At 39.4% G+C, this 20,881-nt stretch overlaps 1 protein-coding gene across 5 annotated transcripts in view; it reads right to left on the reverse strand.

Annotated features, from left to right (window-relative positions):
- Window positions 1–20,881, reverse strand: part of tox2 (TOX high mobility group box family member 2) — a 100,062-nt gene that overhangs the window by 24,382 nt on the left and 54,799 nt on the right. For all 5 annotated transcript variants that reach the window (XM_026306692.2, XM_026306695.1, XM_026306694.1 and 2 more), the window contains exons 3-4: window positions 16,606–16,665; window positions 2,241–2,528 (exon numbers count right to left, since the gene is read on the reverse strand). In XM_026306692.2, coding sequence (XP_026162477.1) covers window positions 2,241–2,528; window positions 16,606–16,665 — 348 coding nt within the window. The remainder of the gene's footprint in view (window positions 1–2,240; window positions 2,529–16,605; window positions 16,666–20,881) is intronic.

Genomic DNA, 20,881 nt, shown 5'->3' on the forward strand with positions numbered 1-20,881 from the left:
TTGTTTATAGTGAAGACACAGAAACATAGAGACACATACAGTACAATGTTAACGGCAGCAAAAACTTTGTATCTACATATAGTACTCTTTCAAATTTTTTAGCAATCAAAAGTTTATCATGAGAAATAACCCTTGTTATTTATCTATCCATGTCAAGTGAGGTATTCATAATGATAGCATCTCATGTTTGAACTGCAGAGTTTGCCTAATTACTCTGCTCAACAGACTGTGTCAACGTAAGGCACCACTTTAATAGACACTCCATTCTCAGCACAAAATGAACCCCTGCCACAGTTTTGTAGTTTTCACCAAGCAGACTGTTTGATTAGGAAATTTCTGAGTTTGCTTTTTATGCTGGCATGAAGTTAAAATAGAGCCATGAAAACGATGTCCTCTCAGAGCATGTTAGGATTATTAAGATTTGGGAGGATTACTTGCAAAGTATATGTTTTAAAAGAACAATGGTCACCAGATAAAAAGGGATTCATTGGTATAAACTACATCACCGTTATTTTTTTTATTTCAGCTTTTTCCTCCTCCTTTGCGTCCCCACTTTCAAAACCAAAATCATCCTTTAACCCAACAGGGCCTGGTTATCAGAATAGCAATCAGCATTTGTGGTATAGGTTGAAATATATGTTCATTGTGTGCCACCTGAACATTTCAAATCTCATGCATTTTTATCACCCAACTTGCAGTATTCAATCTATTAAAACCGCAGAGTGTGGCACTCTGTAGCAATAACAAATATCCTGACTGCCGAGCCAAAGACTGGCCAATCAACCACTGTCTCCACAGAAAAGGTCATGACCAAAATGTGAAATGAATATGAAGATAAATGACACATGACGCCAACACCTAGGGGGAATATTCCAAGTATGTGGTATATATTTATATTTCCGATCTATATCAAGGCATATTTTGGCTTCATTTGTTGACTGTTGTTTACATGTCTTTCTTTTGTTTATGGTGAACATTGGGATACATTCTGCTTGAAGTTGATATGGAGAGAGGAGAATGTATACTGTATATAACATCTTCTTTTCTTGTTATTCATATACACAAACCATGCTGCTGAGTTGTGATTCCTGATGATGCTTCAGAAAGAAAAGGAACAATATAAAGCATGTATACTATATTATGAACTACACACGGGTAATCCATTAAATTACCAGAAAGGCACAGCTGCCGAGTACAGTTATTTCTGTATCTGTTTATGATATCTCAGTCAATAACAAGTAAGTTATGAAGCTATAAAATTCTGACCTTCAATCCCTGAACACAAAAATCATTATATATGTTAATATTGTTGACCATATGTGCTTTTTCTTTAATCAAGTGATTTTTACTGCTGCAATCAATAAAACCCATTCACATCTGTCCATATTTCAAAGGGACACATAAAATATCTGACACTATCCAACATAAATGTTAAATGAACACTTTCAGTGCACCTCCGCTGCAATATTAATTTTTGTGTGCCGAATAGAGTACAGAAAATCGGACGCTAATTTAAACTTAAAGTTCAACCTATGTTTCAAAAACTGCACTCTTAGAACTATCAGAGAGACTGCTCATTGCTTCCTATACATTATGTTTCATGAATAAGCTTTACATATATCATTTGTTGTGACAGAAAGATGCTCTGTTTCCTGCAGTTCTCATGAATGTAATTATGATTTGGGGATGCTAATTTGTGGAGGAGCAGTACTGTGTGGAGCTGAGGGAGTAATCAGTGCGTATTCATGTTTGAAAGCTTGACAGATTGACCGATGCAGGCTGTCGAGGTAGATATGATGCTGATGGATTTACCCACAATCCTTTTCTCCATGCATCAGGGCTGACATGACACTGAACCAGTGAACAGTCATTCGGTTCCGCGTAGCCTCCATCTTCATGTCTTGTAACTTACATTTACCTTATGAAGTTGTAATCTGTTTTCTAATAGTATATATTGGTTGCTAAAGTTTTTTTTTTTAGATATTTAAAAAGATTTGAAAATAATTTGAGTAGTCTCATTTACCCCATCTCTCATGTGCACCATCATATTGCAGTTTGTGTTGTGTTTTGCCCTCCTGTCCTCCAGATCACCTCAGATGCAAAAATTCTTCAATTGTAATAAAAAATGTGTCTAAAACATATCTGACCTTAACTAAAAAAAAAAAATTCTCTCACTCTTAAACATTAGCATTCTGGTGCTGTGAACCCCCATGGGGATGGATCAGTGTAGTGCTACTCACTGAGGGCATTTGGCTGGAAACGAGGTGGCTGTCCTGTGCCAGCATGTTAGACATCATGAGTGTAGGCAGCTCTGGGTAGGGATATGGGTTGATGACACCATTGTGTGGCAGCGAGTGGCAGAGGTAGCCTGTAGAGTCGTGCTCCATCAGGTGAAGGAGAGGAGGCTCGGGGTGGTTAGGAGGAGTGATGGGGGGGATCTCGTAGTCTTCGTCCCCAGCTCCATTGCCACTGGCATTGCCACCACTGCCGCCTCCTCCTCCGCTGCCACCAGTCTGACCTGTGTAGTTCTGAGTAGAGGGAGAGAGGGAAAAAAGTGAGAAAAATTAGGTTTGATGAAGTAGCATACTATATATAAGCAGACCAAATTGAAGTCAGAAGTGATTTCTGTATGACTATTCCTTATGGGCTGCAGAATAATAGCACAGCAACACAGCGACAGAGCTGCAAAGTGGGAATCTCTATTTCAGGCACCAAGGGCTTCAAAAGTATGTTAAAAGTCCTGTTTGTTTCCTGCATAGGAAATGCTGGGCGACTGGCTCACTTCCAAGGCTTGAACTGTTATAAAACTATACCAGGTGAATCATCTGTATCACAAAGACGAACACTTACATTACAAAAGTTCTTTGATAAAAGTGAAAAGAACAAGTCTGTTAGTCTTTTGTTAGGACAAAAGTCAACATCTCCTAACAATGCACTCCTAATCTCAGTGAGAAAAAAACAAATCGCAAAACTTAAAATGCAGCTGTTTCGTTTTGATCAAATAAACAAACATAACAATACATCAGCTTCAAATTGAATTCTAAGTCATTTTATGATGCATCAGGAAACTATAGTGTAGTCATTTGTCCAGAGATAGAACAAAACATCTGACTGGCTTCCAGCACCCTGCGTAGCTGAAGTTATTGGGCGTCATGGCATATAGACCCATTTACAATACCAGTGTATTTTTGAAACTAACCTCAGTAGGAACCAATAGAATTGTTACAACAACAAAAATACCTTCTGCTGTGAAACACGAAGGATAATTTTAAGAAAAAAACATTTTGGAATAAGACTTTCCAGTGGTGAAAATTGTGATCAAGTCTAGATAAATCCATCCATTCATCCATTAGCTACGCCACTTATGTGACTGTGGCGGGACCTGTATTGGGCAAGAGGCAGGGGAGCCTAAATATTTACAATCTATATTCATGTTTTTGACTGGCAGATGTGTGTAAAAGTGTAAAACAGGCCACCCCCTTCACACCCTCCAGCACATTCCATAGTTCATCCTCTGTTCTAGATCTGTCCAAAATCTCAGAATCCGTAGCAGTTTTTCTTGTTACCATCAATACTGACTGACACCTATGAAATAGATCTCGCTAACTGTCACTTAGTGAAATGGATCTAGGAAAGAAAGTGTTCTTCACATTATCCATTTTCACCATTTTTGCACATCTGGGCACCTTGTTGTTTATCACTGTTTATCTTAAAGTAGCATGACAACTAAAAATATTGACTGAAATCTAGTTTTAAACTCGACTTGTGTTTGTTGTGTTTTATTGTGTTAAGATCTTATCAAACAAGGGCTTCAGTTTCCTGCAATTCTACAAAAAGCTTTGTAACATGTTTAAATTCTCATCTGTCATTTTGTTAAAATAGGTGTAATTTTGTTTCAAATGTTGAACGTCTCATTTTGGAACAAAAACACAGCAACCGGTAATAAGGAAGACCAGCAGTCTCTGTATTTGTGTGCTGTCACACTAACACAGTAAGTCCAATCAGATCAGAGTTCTGCACAGATAGAGAAGAAAAGAAAAATAGCAGGGAAATTCAACGAGGGAATGAAAAGCAATTTTGTCTGAGATGATCCAACTTGACTCCCATTGTAATGACTGAGTCAAATTAATCATCACAAATAATATTCTGGTGTCAGCCATTCAAGGGTTTTTTAATAGATTTTTTATGATTCATGTCTAGCAGTATACATCAAACAGTCAGTTCTGCAACATTTCTGAAATCAATTCAATATCATCTTTGTGTAGGCTGTCATCCTCGGCAGCAGAGTGGTCATTTATCTCTCAAACAGATACTTTTAGAAAATAAGGGGAATGGGGAGATGGAAAGGATATAGAGCACATTTTTTTCTTGTTTCTCTCAGTGCTATTTTAGTATAAAGGTGAGTGTAAATGCCCGTTCTGTATTTTTTGAACATATAAATTATAGGTTTGTTAAGATATGTAACAGACGTAGTACAAAATGACAGACATTTTGCAGGTGCATGTAGTTAAAGTAGACTTGTTTACTGATCATTATCACTCATTCAGCATCTGATTATATGAATATTAACCATGTAAATTTAATTGCCAATTTATGTTCATTTTGAGGCAATTACAATTTTAGATCGTTTCATTTTATTAGTGGAAAAATCCTTTGTTTCCATTTCAACTGCACATCTTGCCTTTAAAGTAAAGGACAGTCTCACAATAGCTTTCAGCATTATTAAAATGTGTCTAATGTCTTTTAAATGAATACCAAACTGTGGCAGTAAGTGCAAAGGCAGATTAGAGGAATTTCATTAAGTTACAATACCTAGAACACTAAAACAGCCATCTTTAACTGACCACAAAACATTTGCAATGTTTTAATGTGTGGGAGGAATACACACACAGACTCGGTATTAAAGTACACTTTCATCTTTTTACATGCTACATCAAATTAAAAAGAGAAGAGAAAAAGAAGTGTGGTTGCCACATTTTGATTTACTTTGTCCTGACATAGCCTGCAAGCCAGTTGATATTAATTTTCTGGACTGTCCTTTGAAGACAGATGTTTCTGTAAACCTTTGGGGATGGAGTTATTGTTTGGTCTAATGGACAAGAAAACGAACATTTCCTGAGATTCAATTTCCCTCATAATTGTTGGAAGGAAACTAAATTGTCTGCTGTAAACATTAGAGGTATTGTGTGAAGTGAGTCCCTGGCATGTCCCTCGGAGCCTTTGCGTTGCTGTCATCTTTCACTGTGCTTCCCTACGAATGCGGGTGACCACTGTGTAATCTAAAGACCGCCACACTTAGTCATCATCTAGCATGTTCATCAACCTTTTGTTTTTGCAGTGTATAAATATATATTCACACTACAGAAACATTTTCCTGGTCCCATCCATTGCTTTTGATTGTGCAAAGGGACGGGGACTGAGGATGTGTCATGTGTTAGATTGCTGCGAAGGCTCATCCAGTGCCCTTGATGATAAAATGTAAATACCAAGGACGTTCCCAGCTGGATTGTGGTGAAATAAATTATTCATATGCCCCTATTCAGAATAAAACTGCATGTACAGAACCACATGTAGGTGATGGCTAATGTATACTCTTTTCTCCTTTAAAAGTAAAATCCAAACAAAGGCAATGTATTTGATGGATTGTACAGAGCAGCATGTGTCCTAGTATGGAACTGGCTTTTCAAAACTAAGGCCTCCTCCCCTATGAGGTACTTGTCATTGGTTTACTTTCAAGTTACATACACAGATTCTATTTTATTACTAAAACATTCTCTATTTTCCCCTCTCTGATCAATACCATACACTATAGGGAACGGTATTTCCAATACACAGTATGTTCAGTCTACAAAGTGACCGAAACACAATCTGTAAGATTTTTATTACGAGACAGATCTCTTGACTGTAAGTGTTACATACCAGCACACCTTTCATTTGAAAGAAACAGATGAATAGACAGTTGGTCTGGGACTGAAAGAGAAAATAACATTGATTGGGGAGCTTTCCAGCCTGTCTTTTATTTGGCACAGATCTCTCCCTCCCTCTGTAGCGCTGCCTGAGTATTCAAGGCCTTCTGGATATGATAGACTGTGGCTAATGGTTCATTATCAGTATATTCTTCTTCTTATTAGAATAATGTTGCAATGCCTGCAGAAATCTGGAATCACAACATAACCCACTTATTAATAAATGTATAATCATTCTGTTAAATGCCGCACTGTTGTCTTTTAGTATTTGTAAAACACTACATGAGCTTGTCATAATGTATTTATTTAAAGCCAGGACCATTAGGTGATTAATGGAGAGAAAATTAATTAAACATTTAAGTCATTTTTCAACAGAACTTCCAAACATTTTCTTCTTACATCTTCTGAAAGGTGAGGTCTTGCTAATTTTCTGTAAATTGAATCTTTTTGGGGTGAGTGAGGTGGAGACTGGCTGGCAGGGTGAGACAGGGGAAAAAAAAATTGGGTGGGTTGGCACTTGGAAACAAGTCTTTTTTCCCCACAATTTCACAGACTAAATGGATAATTGCTTCTATAATGAAATAAATCATTAGTTGCTGTACGGTGTCCTTAGTAAAATTAACTAAACAGGACTGTCATTATATAAACATTTTGACAGGTTGCCCACACACTGTGAACATGTTCTCTAACAAATAATCTATCTGGATATTAAGTCAGTCAATAAGAGCATACGTCTATAAGTATATTCCGGCTTGTGTGCCACACAGACGCCGTGTTTGGAGTCCTCCCAAGTCGGCGTTTGTTTCAGGGAGAGGGCGGGACCGACAGCTCGGAGACAGACGATGACAGATCTGCCTTACCACTAATGTGCACTTATCTGCCTATTGGAGAGCTTTGTCACAGTGGTGATTTATGCTTAAAATCTCACACACACTCTTGCTCTCTGTCTCACACACACACACACACACACACACACACACACACACTAGCAGTTCCATCACCTCCAACACTCTTCGTTCCAACACCTTCCTGTATCCTCTGTGCAGCACTCTGCACACAGAGACAAAGTCGGGCCTGCTTATCTCTCTTTTCCACACAGTCCAGTTTGCAAAGAAAATGGTAGATTTATCTTTGGGAAGGATTTGAGAGCATCATCTATTTTCATTCACACTGCCACTGCTCTCCCAGAGGAAGATTATACTGTATATTTATGAATGATCCTGTTTACTAGTGTACACAAAGCTCTTGTTTTAATGTAAAACAGCAGAAGAAAATAGTGCTTGTTAGACTATAAAGATCACTTAACTTTCAAACACATTTGAACGCCATGATGTTTTTGCTATTTCTCTCTATTGGGTTGTTGCTGATACTCCTCTTTCTCTTTCTTTCTTTTTCTGCAGCCTTTAATTCCTCTTATCCATCAATGTCTTTCCTACAACTCCGGCTTAATTAAAGCCATAGATGTTTTTCTGCTACAATATCATGTCAGGCGGTATCAACACACCACAAAGCCTTTTGTAACAGAGCCCAAAGAAAGGGAGGGGGAAAGGGAAAGATCCAGTTACAGCCACCCTACACCTCCACTCTCCTCTTCCTCTCTTGGCTGGCCCAACCCCAGCCTGGCCTATCCCTGCCACAGCCCAAACAGTTTAGGTCCTTGCTGTATATCACCCAGACCCACCCTTCCACCCGTCCCCCTGTCATCTCATCTCTCTCTAAAACCACCAGACTGCATTATTTATCTGTCACTATGTTACTGTTTGGAAATCATGAACAGGGAGGTGGAGATGGGGATGCTAAACCACTGTGTACTCAGTTTCTGACCGGTGAATGAATGGGATGGGAGGGTGGCTGAGAGAGACTGGGAAGCAAGAAGAGACAGGGGAAAAAATTATGTGAAAGGCAGGCTCTTTCTAGGAAATAAAATCCAGCTACTATTCCCTCAGCACCAGTCACAGCTATGTGAGAAGACATGATGCTGCTCAGGGACAGAAATGCTTTTTATTTATAGGATGGGAGTTATTGAGGAAAATCAGAAAATAATTAAGGTGAGCACCAACTCTCCAGAGTCCAACGATGCAGATGGCCCCATTCACCCCAGACACTCAGCTGAGTACTAACTAACCTCCCACTGACTAAAATCAGCCTTTCTAATTGCATATATTTTCTTTTTATTTTCTTTTAAGTTTCCTTCTCCTCTTCTCCCTGGTGTATCCTGTTCCCAGTGCTCGTCTCACTTGTCAGTCAAGGTCAGGAGGTCATCATCATCTGATCGCATGTCAGAGTAGATTAGAATCAGAGCTTTTGTGCTATGTCATATTTCATTACGCATTTGACTCATCTTGCAGGTCAATGGGTCAGTGTGATTTGATTGGATGACAGAAATGATATAACTTGTGTTTAACCCTAGGCTGTATGAGGCTTTGAATGGCGTACTAATGCATTTTGCAAAGACGGGCCAGGCCCTCTCCACAAGCGACTAATATGAAGTGGCACACCACAGAGCTGAAGGGGAGCTGGGGCTAGTGCACAACATGCTGAGATTATAAAGGAGGCTTTAGCAAATACGAAAACCAACCCTTGAACCCGTTTTCTCTGTCTGTCTGCCCCCCGCCCCCTCCAACTCTTTTTATCAAACTGCTCAAGTGCTGAGACATTAACTGCATTTAATACGCTACTTTTTACTCTCCTTTTTTCATTCAGTTTGATTTACTGAAAATGAGTCGCTAACCGTCTTCTCGCTCGTTTTTCTATTTTTCTGTCACTGTTTCTTCCTCACTGTCTAATAACACTTGATTTTGGCAAGAGAGGAGACTAATGGAGAAGTGCTGTCAGGAACAACAACCACATCATTATTGCTGAACATTCAACTGGAACACAAACAACATTTCAATAGCTCCCAAATGACTATAGAACAGAATAGATTTGTAGCTTTGGCAAAGAAAAATCAACTAAGTTATTTTGTAGATGAATAAAAACTGGTTTTACTGTTTATTAAATAAACATGTATTTATATTTTCCTCTGCTGGCATGTGTCGTGTGCACAGAAAGAGTTCAAGACCTTGCGGTAGTAATGATATGCAGATGCTGCACAGTGTCAGTGAAAACTCAACCGTGATCTCCACTAATGCGGTCGGAAAACAAACCATGGGTGCATGAGACAGCTCAGGTTTCCCAATAGTCATCCAGAGTGATTGTGATGCCAATGTTGATACTGCTGTTGGTGACAGGGGAAGAGCGGGGAGAGTAGAGCGATGGGGAAGAGGGTGGATGGAGCAGAAAATGGAGAGGACATAGCAATAGGGGGGGGGGCAGAGATGAATCCAACATTTCAAATGAGGACCATAATCAAACTTATTGCCTGACAGGGTAAATCTCAGATCACAATGTTACTTTGGCAGACATACAGTATTATTTCCAGAGTCCCCTCTGTCTCTTCCTGTTCAGAGCAGCCATGTCTTCTGGAAAGGGAAGCCTTTTTAACATTGTTTATTGGCACACCATTGTCTGCTCTGTGAGGTTTAACAACAGCTACTGTGGAAGTCACCCGAAGACTTGACAAGGCCAAAGAGAGTATCCAGTCAACAGTTTTTTAACATTTTTAATAGTGCTTCAGTTATCCACTTTTCTGTGCTCAAAGTCAAAATCATTATTAGAATGTGGACAATGGTACTACTGTGCCTGAATGACAAAACTAATTATTGTTATAAATGTAAGAACAAGTAAATGCACAAAACAGCACAATAAAAGGTTGGTGGATCTGTACCGACTGACTCTAACAATGTTGGAATAACAAAGGGAGTGCTGATGGCGCAGTCATCCAAACAAACATGCATTATTCTGTGAATTGTTAGGATCCTGTCACCCACAAATACCTCTGCTTTGCACCAGGGAGGAGGGGCGGCTGTAAAGTGCATGTGTTTGTGTTTGTGTGTGTGTGTGTGTGTGTGTGTGTGTGTGTGTGTGTGTGTGTGTGTGTGTGTGTGTGTGCGCGCGCGTGTGTGTGTGTCATTTGATTTATGTGACAAACGTGCATCTGCGTACAGTTCTGCCTGCAAAAAACTGTAAGTGTAATGGCTCTTCAATGATTTTGTGCACACTGTAATTTTTTTTTTTTCAACAAAAACCTACTGTAAGAGAGTGTGTGGGGTGTCAGTGTTCTTAAGTGTGTCCCATCCCTAGTTCAGAGTCAATGAGGTTGTGTATTGGAGGCAGGCACAGCTGGTGGGAGCAGGAGACTAACATCTGGACCCTTGTGCTCTTGGTGCCATTGTTAATAAGGGGCTGGTGGGGAGTGGAGGAGAATGGAGGAGACAGCTCTCCAGTGTCAATGAACCTCCCTATCTCTTACTGGAGCTCTACATGGCAACTTGTACTTGATGCATCACAAAAGTATCCACAAAACAATCTCCATCATTGTGATGTATTCGCAACTAAGATGTCAGAGTTAAAACCTAACAAGTACAATGAAATGGGCCAGATTTCTGTCTTTTTTTGTTTTTGTTTTTAGCAATACTTGCGTTATGCCTCTATGGGTGACAATGTCAGACTGATATTTATCCGTTATTAGATTGCCCTGATTACTAAAATGTCTTCATAGCTTGCCATGGAAATATTTGGACAATCATGTTCTCAGAATTAAGTGAACTTTAGGGAACCCTTAATTTTTCACCTAGCACCAACTTCAGGTCAGCAGTTGAAATTGTACAGAACTCCAAACAGCCTAAATTCGATGCCAACAGCAAATAGCATAGGTAGTGTAGCTACAAATGCATCTGAACAATTCAGTTGATTAAAAAGTGAACTGAAACATTCTAAAGCAATTTCCTGTGTTTATGTTTTCAGGACAGTTAACTTGACTTTTATTGCACTACAAGAAACTTAAAATGACACACGAATATACAAATACAATATCAAAACCAATTGCTCTGGGCTTGTACCAATATCATTGCTGTACACTGCTTAACCAGTTTAATAAGAAATTTTATATTACCTTGTTTCAACTTTCTCTGAGCCAAGGAAATAAGTCAACATAGATCGATGTCAGCTCAGGGCTTTTTTCATACCTTGAAGACACTGCATCAATAATTAACCAAGTATTTTTGCTAATGAGTCTTGGGTCAATGGAACATTTTCCTCTCTAATAACCCAAAGCACTTTTTTTTTCTCCACAAGCATGAAAGAAAAACAGTTCAAGGCAAACTATGTAAGTTTTATTTTTGAAAGAGACAGAAAATCTCTGTCGTTACGAAAAGGCTGAACAGACACTGGCCATTTCATGTTTTTTTATAATACTCTGGCATGTGATCTAGTGCAAGAGTGTTTGGTCTCTCATCATTCTATCCATGGTGAAAGGCCTACACAAACACATTAAGGTTGCCATTAGTTTCATCAGATCACCTGGGGCAACAGGGGGATGGACAGCTTGGCAGAGCGAGGGCCTTACACAAATATACAGCTGTGCATTTATATGTGATGCCATGTCAGATGAGCATTTCAAACAGAGGGCTTTTAAACGGGGCAAGACAGAGTGGGGGGGGGGGGGTCCAAATGACTGTAAAAAGGCCACAGGGAAAGAGCTTTCCATCTTTCTGCTGCCACGACAAATATGCCTGCACATCTTTTTGCTTTGTCTACATTCCCTGCTTCGTCAGCAAATGGCTATAGAAATATTTTGGCAGGCTGCTCTTTGTTTTCGTTTTCACAAAAGATGTAGTGAGGGTATAGGGGGAGGGGGTGTCGGAAAGGTAGTGGGAAGGAAAAAAAAATGTTGTCAGAGGTTTGGGGGGCATTTGAGAAAAGAGCAGAGGGAAATAGAGAAGAGCAGCAGAAATGATAGGGAGTAAAACACTGGACATGTAAATAAAGTGTGAGAATCGGTGGGAACAGGAGGTAACACGTGGAAACACAGGGAAGAAGGAGCCTGCCACTCTGTTCCTCAGCTCCAGTCCAAACAGCGGGAGGAAGCTGTAAATCAGACTAATGCAGACGAGCTGTAACTCAGACCAGCAGGGCCAGGGCGCTAGTGCAGGGACCCCAAACAGCGGGAGTTAAGAAAATGCCGCCGTAAGGCTTTAATCAGTGCAGCTATCCAAAGATACCGTCTCCCCCAATCAGCTCGCTTCCTGTCAGTCACACACGACTGAACCCGACCAATCAGGCTACACTGAGGTTGTAGACATGCTGGCTGGTCTTTGGGCTGCTGCCAAACAAGGGAATTACTCATCTAAACTGGCAAGGTAGAATGGGCCTTTAATTCAGAGCATAGAGGAACGAGGTGATAGATTTGTCAAAGGTTGGACATAAAAGGCTATGGGATCATGTTCTACAATGGCTCATCAGAAACATATGGGGGAAAAATGAGAGACACAGGGGAGCTATAAAGAACATTTTATCATATTTATCATATTGGAGTTTCTTGAAGTTTGGCCACCAAGACTAAGTGACTGACATCGTATCTGTTCAAACCTGTTACTAGGGGCTCATACACCACTAAATCCCACATTAAAACAGTAAAGAAGTGTAAAAAAAATGGCATGAAGGCCTCATTATGGTTTCAATCTGTGAGTGTGTTTCATAAAATTAATCATAATCACATCTGTTTGCTGCCATATGAAAAAGAAACTTTACTCTACAATCTGTCTTCACTTTCCTGATTCTCACAGATCTGCTCTTGGCACCCAAAAAACATCCCTAATTACAATTACAACACCCAAGAGGCCAGCATAATCCTCGCCAGCAATGACTTACAGTGTAACAACTGAGACATGAAATAACATCAAACGCAGAGCATCATTTGAACTCCTACAATGTAAAACAGGCAGACAAACTTTCAAATCACTCGTTTCCAGAAGCTCCTTTTTCATACCTGCATTTTATCAAAGGGGAAGGAGGGCAATGCATTAACTTAAAAGTGAGTAAAAAAAAAAAAGAACAGGCATTCAAACAGACCCTTTCAACTTGGCAATCTATAATATTTCAGCTTTGATGCGCAGGAAATAGCCACAGCTCGATGATAACACCGAGCTGGATTCTGCTCTAGTAGTAGTAGGACTAGTGTGACTGGCTGGGCTACACACACACACTGTGCATGCTAAAACCACATGCAGTGTCTTGGCAGCAAAGACGCTACAGCGGCAGCCAATCAATAAAACCTTGTTACGCTAATTGCAAGATCATAATCTCCGTTCCTACTTCTGCTGAATATCCAAACAGTCACTCCATTAGCCGAATTATTCCCCTGTGCAGTTTCTCCATCCAACACCCTCCTCCCCCCTCAATTTCCTCCTTGTGTTCTTTTTTTTTTTTTCTGTGACATATTTCTCTCAAACAGCAGTTCTGCTAAATGAATTCATAAGTCAGGGAGAAAGACATCAAAGCAAAGCATTGTCAAGGTAAAGTGCTGATGAAGTATACTGTATCTTCCACTTTGCTACGGAGCCATGAGAAGGCATCTCCACAGTGCATTATCTATGATTTCATCGCTCTGCGCTGTTCTGTTTTGTATTAGCAAAAGATATCCCACTTTAAGTGGTGGTCTACTAAGACCTTTATAATAATAAAAAAAAACCCTCTACTTAGGAGGTGATCATCCTCTTCTCACTGTGGGGATTTTGTGTCAGTGTGTGTTTTTTTTTTTTTTGTAGCTTGAGGGCCAGATCAAACCTCTGTAAAGACACTGGAACTAGCAGCTCATTGTTGGTTACTCACTGTTACATTGTTGCCACAACAATGGTCAGTGGCTACAGGGGCAGACAAAGAGCTTGTCGATGCCAAGACCAGGGACCGTGACCCTGTCATTGAATCACTAACACATTTTCACTCCGCTGGGGGGACGAGAGAGACTGGAAGAAACACTACAGAGAACTAAGAATGGTCAGCCTACAATGCTCATGGGAAAAACATCAATATGACAGTGGCACTGACCCTGTTTTCATGTGACTCATCACAAGAAGAGCTCTATCTATACATCTGTGTGCATCTGATGTGGTTACTTGGTAAGGTTTACTGAACAGTGTCATGGTTATGTTCTATATATGAATGTACTTTAAGTATAAAAATGTATTCAAATAGGTGAACAATACGGAGTGATTATAAGGAGAAGCTAAAGTGAAACACACTTTTGCAAGTGGAACTGCTGACCCAAATGCATTTAAATGCAATAGAATGTAAGAGAGAGAGAAAAAAAGCGTACAACTAGCAAAAGAGGGGGAGTCAAAGAGAATGAGAGAAAGAAAAATAGAGAAAGAAACATGAGATAATAAAGCAGCAAGCAGAGAAATGTGAGCTTTAGGCACAATGATTTGTTTTTCTTTAAGATGAAATATACTAAGAATAATACAGCTACTGTATGTAATGTACAACACATTTCTTGAAGAATAAAGCTAGTTAATAAAAAACATCCCCGCAGCTATCTTATCCCTCCAGTAGTTTCACTAAGGTCGTTCTTATCTCAGCACTTGCAACAACAACAGCACAAGAAAACACATTTACAGCTTCTTAATTTATAATAAGTTTAAGATCTCTCAATCAAAAACCAGTCTAAAGAAAGAGGCTTGCTTGCATACCGTACGTACAATACAAATTTCTGTAGTTAGCATCGAAGAATGCAATGCAATACCAATTTATCTTAACAGGAAATGATGCAACACACACACACACTGATAGATGGCAAACTGCAGCTGTGTCCTAAATCTGTATTACATAAGAATTCTATGAAAGTATTGAATATGTAATCTGTTTCCACTGTACAATCTGTATTTAGTATAGATGTTTGGACATTTCTGACTTTGAAATGTCAAAAATTCAAACTTATTTGTTTGGTGTCCAAGATCCACCTTAAGTAGTTTCACCACAATCAACATCACCCTTAAAAATCAAGATCTATAATTTTGCTGGTATATATTGTGGGTTTCCTAATGTGAACATACTACTTATTTAAATCTGATTATAGTTAACATATAATGTAGAATCAGGACACAGCTAAGTAGGTGCATGTCAGTGATCTTGGATATTTATTCCATATCTGTGTTTTGTTGTCAGTGTATGTCCACGCCTAAGGCCCTCGCTGATTTTAACTGTCAGAGAGGAAGAGAGGCTAACTTGGTGAAGCAGAGAATAGACCAAGGCACATGTCAAATATGAGGAGATCTTGAGTAAACAGAGTATAACACAAAGCAAAGCAAAATCGCCTCTCATCCCATCACCGTCTTTCACATTCACTCCCTCCTTTTGTCTCTTTTTGTCTTCCTTCCTTGATCTCTACCTTTCTCCCCCTCGTCTCTATCAATCTTCTTTGTCATATTGAGATATTTTATCTGCCCCTCTGTAATTAAGCAAAAAGAAAAAAATGTGCATATCAGCATGACTTGTAATCAGTCAGTCAGCACTGCAATACAAGTACATGTGCACAGTCAAAAAGAGTGATAAAAGCAGTGGTTAAGGTTTTAGACAACCAAGCAGCTGCATAGTAAATTTGTCAAAAAACAGAACGATCCTACTGAGACAGACACATTTGTTGTCAGAGATATCTAAATAAACTTCAGGGATCGTGTACAAGGAGCAGCATAAGCAGCTCTGTGTCTCACTCTGGGCATTGAGCCACACTTTAACAAACCAAAGCATTAAGAAATTAAGCAAAACAGCAAAAGCAACAGAAATGCACAACTACTGTAGCCTATGGGTTGGTTCTAATAATTGCAATTGACAGGGACAAATTCCCTGTTCCACTGTGTATGTCAGATGGGCTTATTCCCAAACTCCACAAATCCCCCTGTCCAAACACAACCATATGGTCTCCCAGTTGTTCACGACCAGCTGTGCTACAGTGTCTCTGGCATGGTTGCCATGTACTGTAGACGAGGAGTGACTCCCCCTCCATTCTAACTTAATAAATCCTTCGCAATGAGGCCAAAGCTCACTCTGAGTGAAGCAGTATTTTCTGCTTGGCTGTTACCAAAGTGAAAATTGTGTGCACAGTGGGTGATTGCATAATTGGAATATAGTGAATTTGAATTTTATAATGGCAGAGTTAGTTTAATAGTTGACACAGAAAGAAGGTCCCAACAATTTCTGTGAGAAACTGGGATATTATAGCTGGTTTAAGTGCTCTGGTTTTCTCATACTGACTGTAGCAGAAATGTAATTATGACTGTTTGAAGTAGACTGTGATGGGTTAGTAACCTGTCCATGCACTCGGCCCAAGACGGACTCCATCTTCAGTATACCAAAGACAACTGGTTTATATTTTTATAGAAAAAAAAAATTAAAATTTTAAACAGTCACTTTTGTGCTTTTTTTTCCCACACTGTCAGCCTTACCACTTATATTAATAATATTGGGGAAATATTTCACGCATACAGTGCAGAAAGCGTTGAAGAATATTCTATGCTACATCTGTCAGCATAAAACTTGGGTGAAAGTTGGGTGGTATTTGGAATATTTTTGGAATATTTCAGACCCTTTGCTGTCACCTGATGCCATATAAGTTGTTTCAGTACCAACAACTTGTCATCCATCCTAACAAGCATGAACAGTTGTGGAAGGAAAATGGCTCAGCAGCAACTCAAGCTACAATCACTGGGAACATATTGAGTAAGAGGAAAAGAACAGTGTTCCATTAGCTGCAATTTGAGCTTACCTGGTTTGGCGGAAGGAACTCATGGTTGTTTTCGTTCATGTACATGTTGTCACCATCAAACTATAGCAGAGAGAGAGAGGGAGGAAGCGAAAAACGAGAAAATAGTTAGGCATCACAACAAGGGCAGAAAACAGAGATTTTCAGTCAGTCAGTGGAGATACAGAAACAGGGTAACACAGCAGCCTAATGACTCCGAGTTCTCAGCTTATAGACCCTGATGCTCTGGTGGATGTCAGTAATTACAGTTCATTAGAGACATGTATAATTAGGCCCTGTCAAATCTTGTGTAACTCACACTCTTCGTCTCAGCTTGCCTACAGCCTGAGATGGTGCGTAAATGCACTCTCACCTAACCTCTGTGATTCCATGGGTGTCACAAGGCACAAAATAGTGACAATCACAACACTGAAAATACAAAACTTGCATTAGTTGCCACCGTCAGCCAGTAAGTCGGGCAGTCACTCATCAGCATCACAGAAGGAAATTTAGTCCAGATACTGCTGGTTAACTGGGAATGAATCCCAGTGAGTCAGTGTTCCTCTAATTCCACCATGAGGTTCCTCTTTGTGGTTTTGAATAAAAAGCCTCAACAACTATTAAATGAATTGCCATGTAACTCCATAAACACATGTATCTATGGATGTAATGACTCTGATGATCACCTGACTTTTAATTTAGCAGCATCCCCTTTTTTTTGTTTGTCCAATTGATTTTATAACCGAATACATTACCATCAGCCTTGGCTGGACTTTGTTTTAAATCCTAATTAGCAAATGTTACCAAAAATAAGACGATCAACATGAAGTTAGACATTCGTTATGTTGCCCTTTAGCTCAAAGCAAGGCTGTGCCCATACACGTCATGGAGCAGCTAACATACATAATTTTCTTGTGTTTGCTACCAGTTCTTTCACATGTATAAAAGAAAATTCAAAGGCAGCATTTACATTATAAAACAATATATGACAGGTAAGCAAGGTGACCCAGAAATTGATTTGCTGTGCCAGACAGTTCGCCAGCAAACTGTAGCTACAGGGATTTCCAGAGACCTACTTTCTGTGTTTACTTTGAGTCAGACTCAACTGTTCAAGCTGATTTCTTTCAAACTGACATTTTTGTAAAGCTGTAGGAGGTTAATGCTCCTTGCGCTGATCAACATCATTCTGAGCAGTAGCGTGGTTTTTCCCAAAACTCCAGGAGGGTGGGAGTGCGTTAAATATTATCGTAATAGTCAAAATATAATAAGGTTGACAAATAATGACATTTTAACTAGTCTGTCAGACAAAAAGTCTGTTTGATCCTACAACAATCAATCCTAACCAATCGAAAACATGTCTGTTCCACTTTTACCAACCCTGCCAACCAGCCAGTGATTGAGAGAGCACAGAGACTCCATGAGGTGAGAACAGCCTTTGGTGCTTTTGGGCATTGCCAGAGAAACAAAGACAGGGCAACCCTGCTAATTCAGACCTCAGAAACACCAACTTCAAGAAGCCTTAAGGGGAGGATTAGGCTCGAGGAAAGGTGACAGTTTGAGGTTAGGAGGAGAAGATGAGAAAGATGAAAGAGGCTGTAACCCTGAGCTAATGGTAGAGGACTGGGTAGAGATCATGTGTAAGCAGGAGGTAAAGTAGAGAGGTATAGAGAGAGAAATGAAAAGGGTAAAGACAGAGAGCATGAATGAGAGAAAAACAGAGACAGAGAGGAGGAGGGCTGTAGCAGCAATAGTGGCGATAGAGGCTGTGGTTGTTCTGGCTGTAGTGTGATTAACACTGGGGTCGCAGCCAGAGGCCGCAGCTTGGAACACATATAAATGTGTCCATACACACACACACACACACACACACACACACACACACGCGCGCTCCCAGAGGCTTTCTCTGCTGCTCTGCCTGACACTATTTGGCACCAGCCATTTATGAGGAAACAAAACACACCTCAAGACAGCTAGTAGTGGGTTGAGATGAATTACCGCTTCCTACTGTAAGGTCAAGCAACCTGATGGATATGTGCCTATAGAATCTACCAGGGGTGGGCAGGAAAATGGGGCACATCTTTTTTTTATAGCCATATTTCACCACGTGCAATGAGCCATAGCTTCTAGTGACTAATTTTATGTACTGCATGCTCTTCAAATATCAACTCCTTTTGTGAAATTCTGAATATTTTCCATGTAAATTATCATCAGAATCGTCTGAGTTTTATTGCGTTTTTGTTCCTGTCTTTATATGTGACATAGTCAAACAAACTACTGTGTAAAGGCAATTCCTTGCAACATTACTCAATTTGAAGATGCAGTTCTATTTCCATGTTATCATTCAGCCTCTGATGGAACTGTTGTTTCTAGTGCAATGATTTCTGTCTGATAACACTATTAGCTTGCTGGAGGAACAATCATTGTATTCTGAAATGAAAATGAAATCACTTTCTTTATGGCTCTTAGAAAATGATTTTACATGCTGCCCTAATCACATTGTACTAGATGTTATGTTGACCTCACACCTGCAAGCCAGATCTCAAAGATCTCAATGAGTAGAAAAAAATGATACCTAATGTCAAGTAAAATGAAGTTGGGAGTGGGATGATGGGAAGGTGCCGGAGTTGTTAGAATAAACAAAATTTAAAATAAGGGGAAAGGTAAAGATTTGTGATGAGAAAATATATACAGTTATTTAATGAGCCAAGTATTCTAAAGCAAAAATGCACTGGGGATTTGACAGCAGTTGTCTGGTAAAGCTGTTACATCTGCCAGGTGTTGGATGTTGTTTGCAGAAATCAGAGTTTTGTTCATATAAAGTCTCATGTAATCTGACTCATGCTAGGTAGATCTTTTTCCAGAAGTCATAATGTGCTCAGTGTGAACATACGAGCAGTTGACATATGAGAGAAAGGGAGGTTTGTAAAAGGAGGGCGAGCTTGTCCTGTCTTTCTCTGTTTGCTTTCCTGAGGTTTTGAGGTCATTAATCATAGCGGTCAAATCTACAGCAAAACAATTGAGCAAAGGAAAACACAGAAAGAAAGAGGATGAAGTGGGGAGGGTGAGGGTGGGGGAGCGGGTGAAGGTGAGAGAGAGGTGGAAAGCTACAGCGAGATGGAGGAGAGGGAGTCGTGTGGAGCAAGGGAACGAAGGGGAGAAATGTTGAGATAGATTGAGGCTTGAGAAAGAAAAGGGACAAGGCCTATACAACTGACGCACTTGACACCAGGCTCCTGTTTGCTTAGCAGAAATGCAAATATATGAGAGGGAGAGAAAGACAGAATGGGAGGGAGAAAATAAAGTGGGAGAGATGCTATAAATAGCTTTATGTTTGTGTAAAGCCAAACCGATGTCAGTTTGATGCAGGAAGTGCAGCATAGTCATAGAGGTTATAGAACAACTGTTGACTGGAACACAACACGGTATCTCAAACCTGACACTTTTATCCATCTATTAAAAAAATATCTTTTCCTTACAAAAGTAAATCGTAAAACTTTTAAAAAGTGGGTAAAGTATGATTTTGAGAGCCCTGCTCACTGGCCAAGTTTTATTAAATTAAAATTTGGATTATATATTCTTTTAAAATTGATTTATGTGTTTTTAGTACCATATATTCATACCTTTTATATCTCATGTAAAGCTTTCTGAATTGAATTGTTGCAAAATACTGCACAAATAAACTTGCCTTGTCTTTTTCTTGTCCCCTTGGCAGAGATGGCACCAGGATATTATGTTAAGTGCTCAAATGGAAATAAGCAAACTTTTAGTGTTTTATTCCTGCACCATGCTTCTATTTTATGCATAACATCTAGTTATGTTTTAGACTTAAGCTCTCTCTTGATACAATTATATATTTGCATAGTCCATACTGTTTTGAGTTTGTGTTCATATATTCTAAATAGCAGTGTTTTAGTTTTTTGTATGTTCTAGTGTGTACTTTTACAAGTAGGTTGTGTATTAAATTGAGAAGATGGAGTTATATGCCACCTAAAAAACTGTCCATGTTCATGTCACACTGGCGTGCAGGGTGGAGTGCTGTTATATCTTCAAACTAATGAGATCAGTGTAAAATTCAGCAGAAGTCTTAGTTGTGGCACATACTTGCTGGAAAATATTGGAACGTGACCATATAGTTAAGTAGGTTAATTAATCCACCGTCAGAATTGTGCTGTATAGAATATTTTTATACTCAATACTTTAATTTAATCACTGAATATTGTATTCTGAATTTTATATTTTGATATTTAAAACATTTAGCTGTGTTTTTTCCTCCCTCTTCTGTCTTTTATCTGTCTTTATC

This window comes from Mastacembelus armatus, chromosome 5, assembly GCF_900324485.2.
Source record: "Mastacembelus armatus chromosome 5, fMasArm1.2, whole genome shotgun sequence".
In the NCBI taxonomy this organism is placed as follows: Eukaryota; Metazoa; Chordata; class Actinopteri; order Synbranchiformes; family Mastacembelidae; genus Mastacembelus; species Mastacembelus armatus.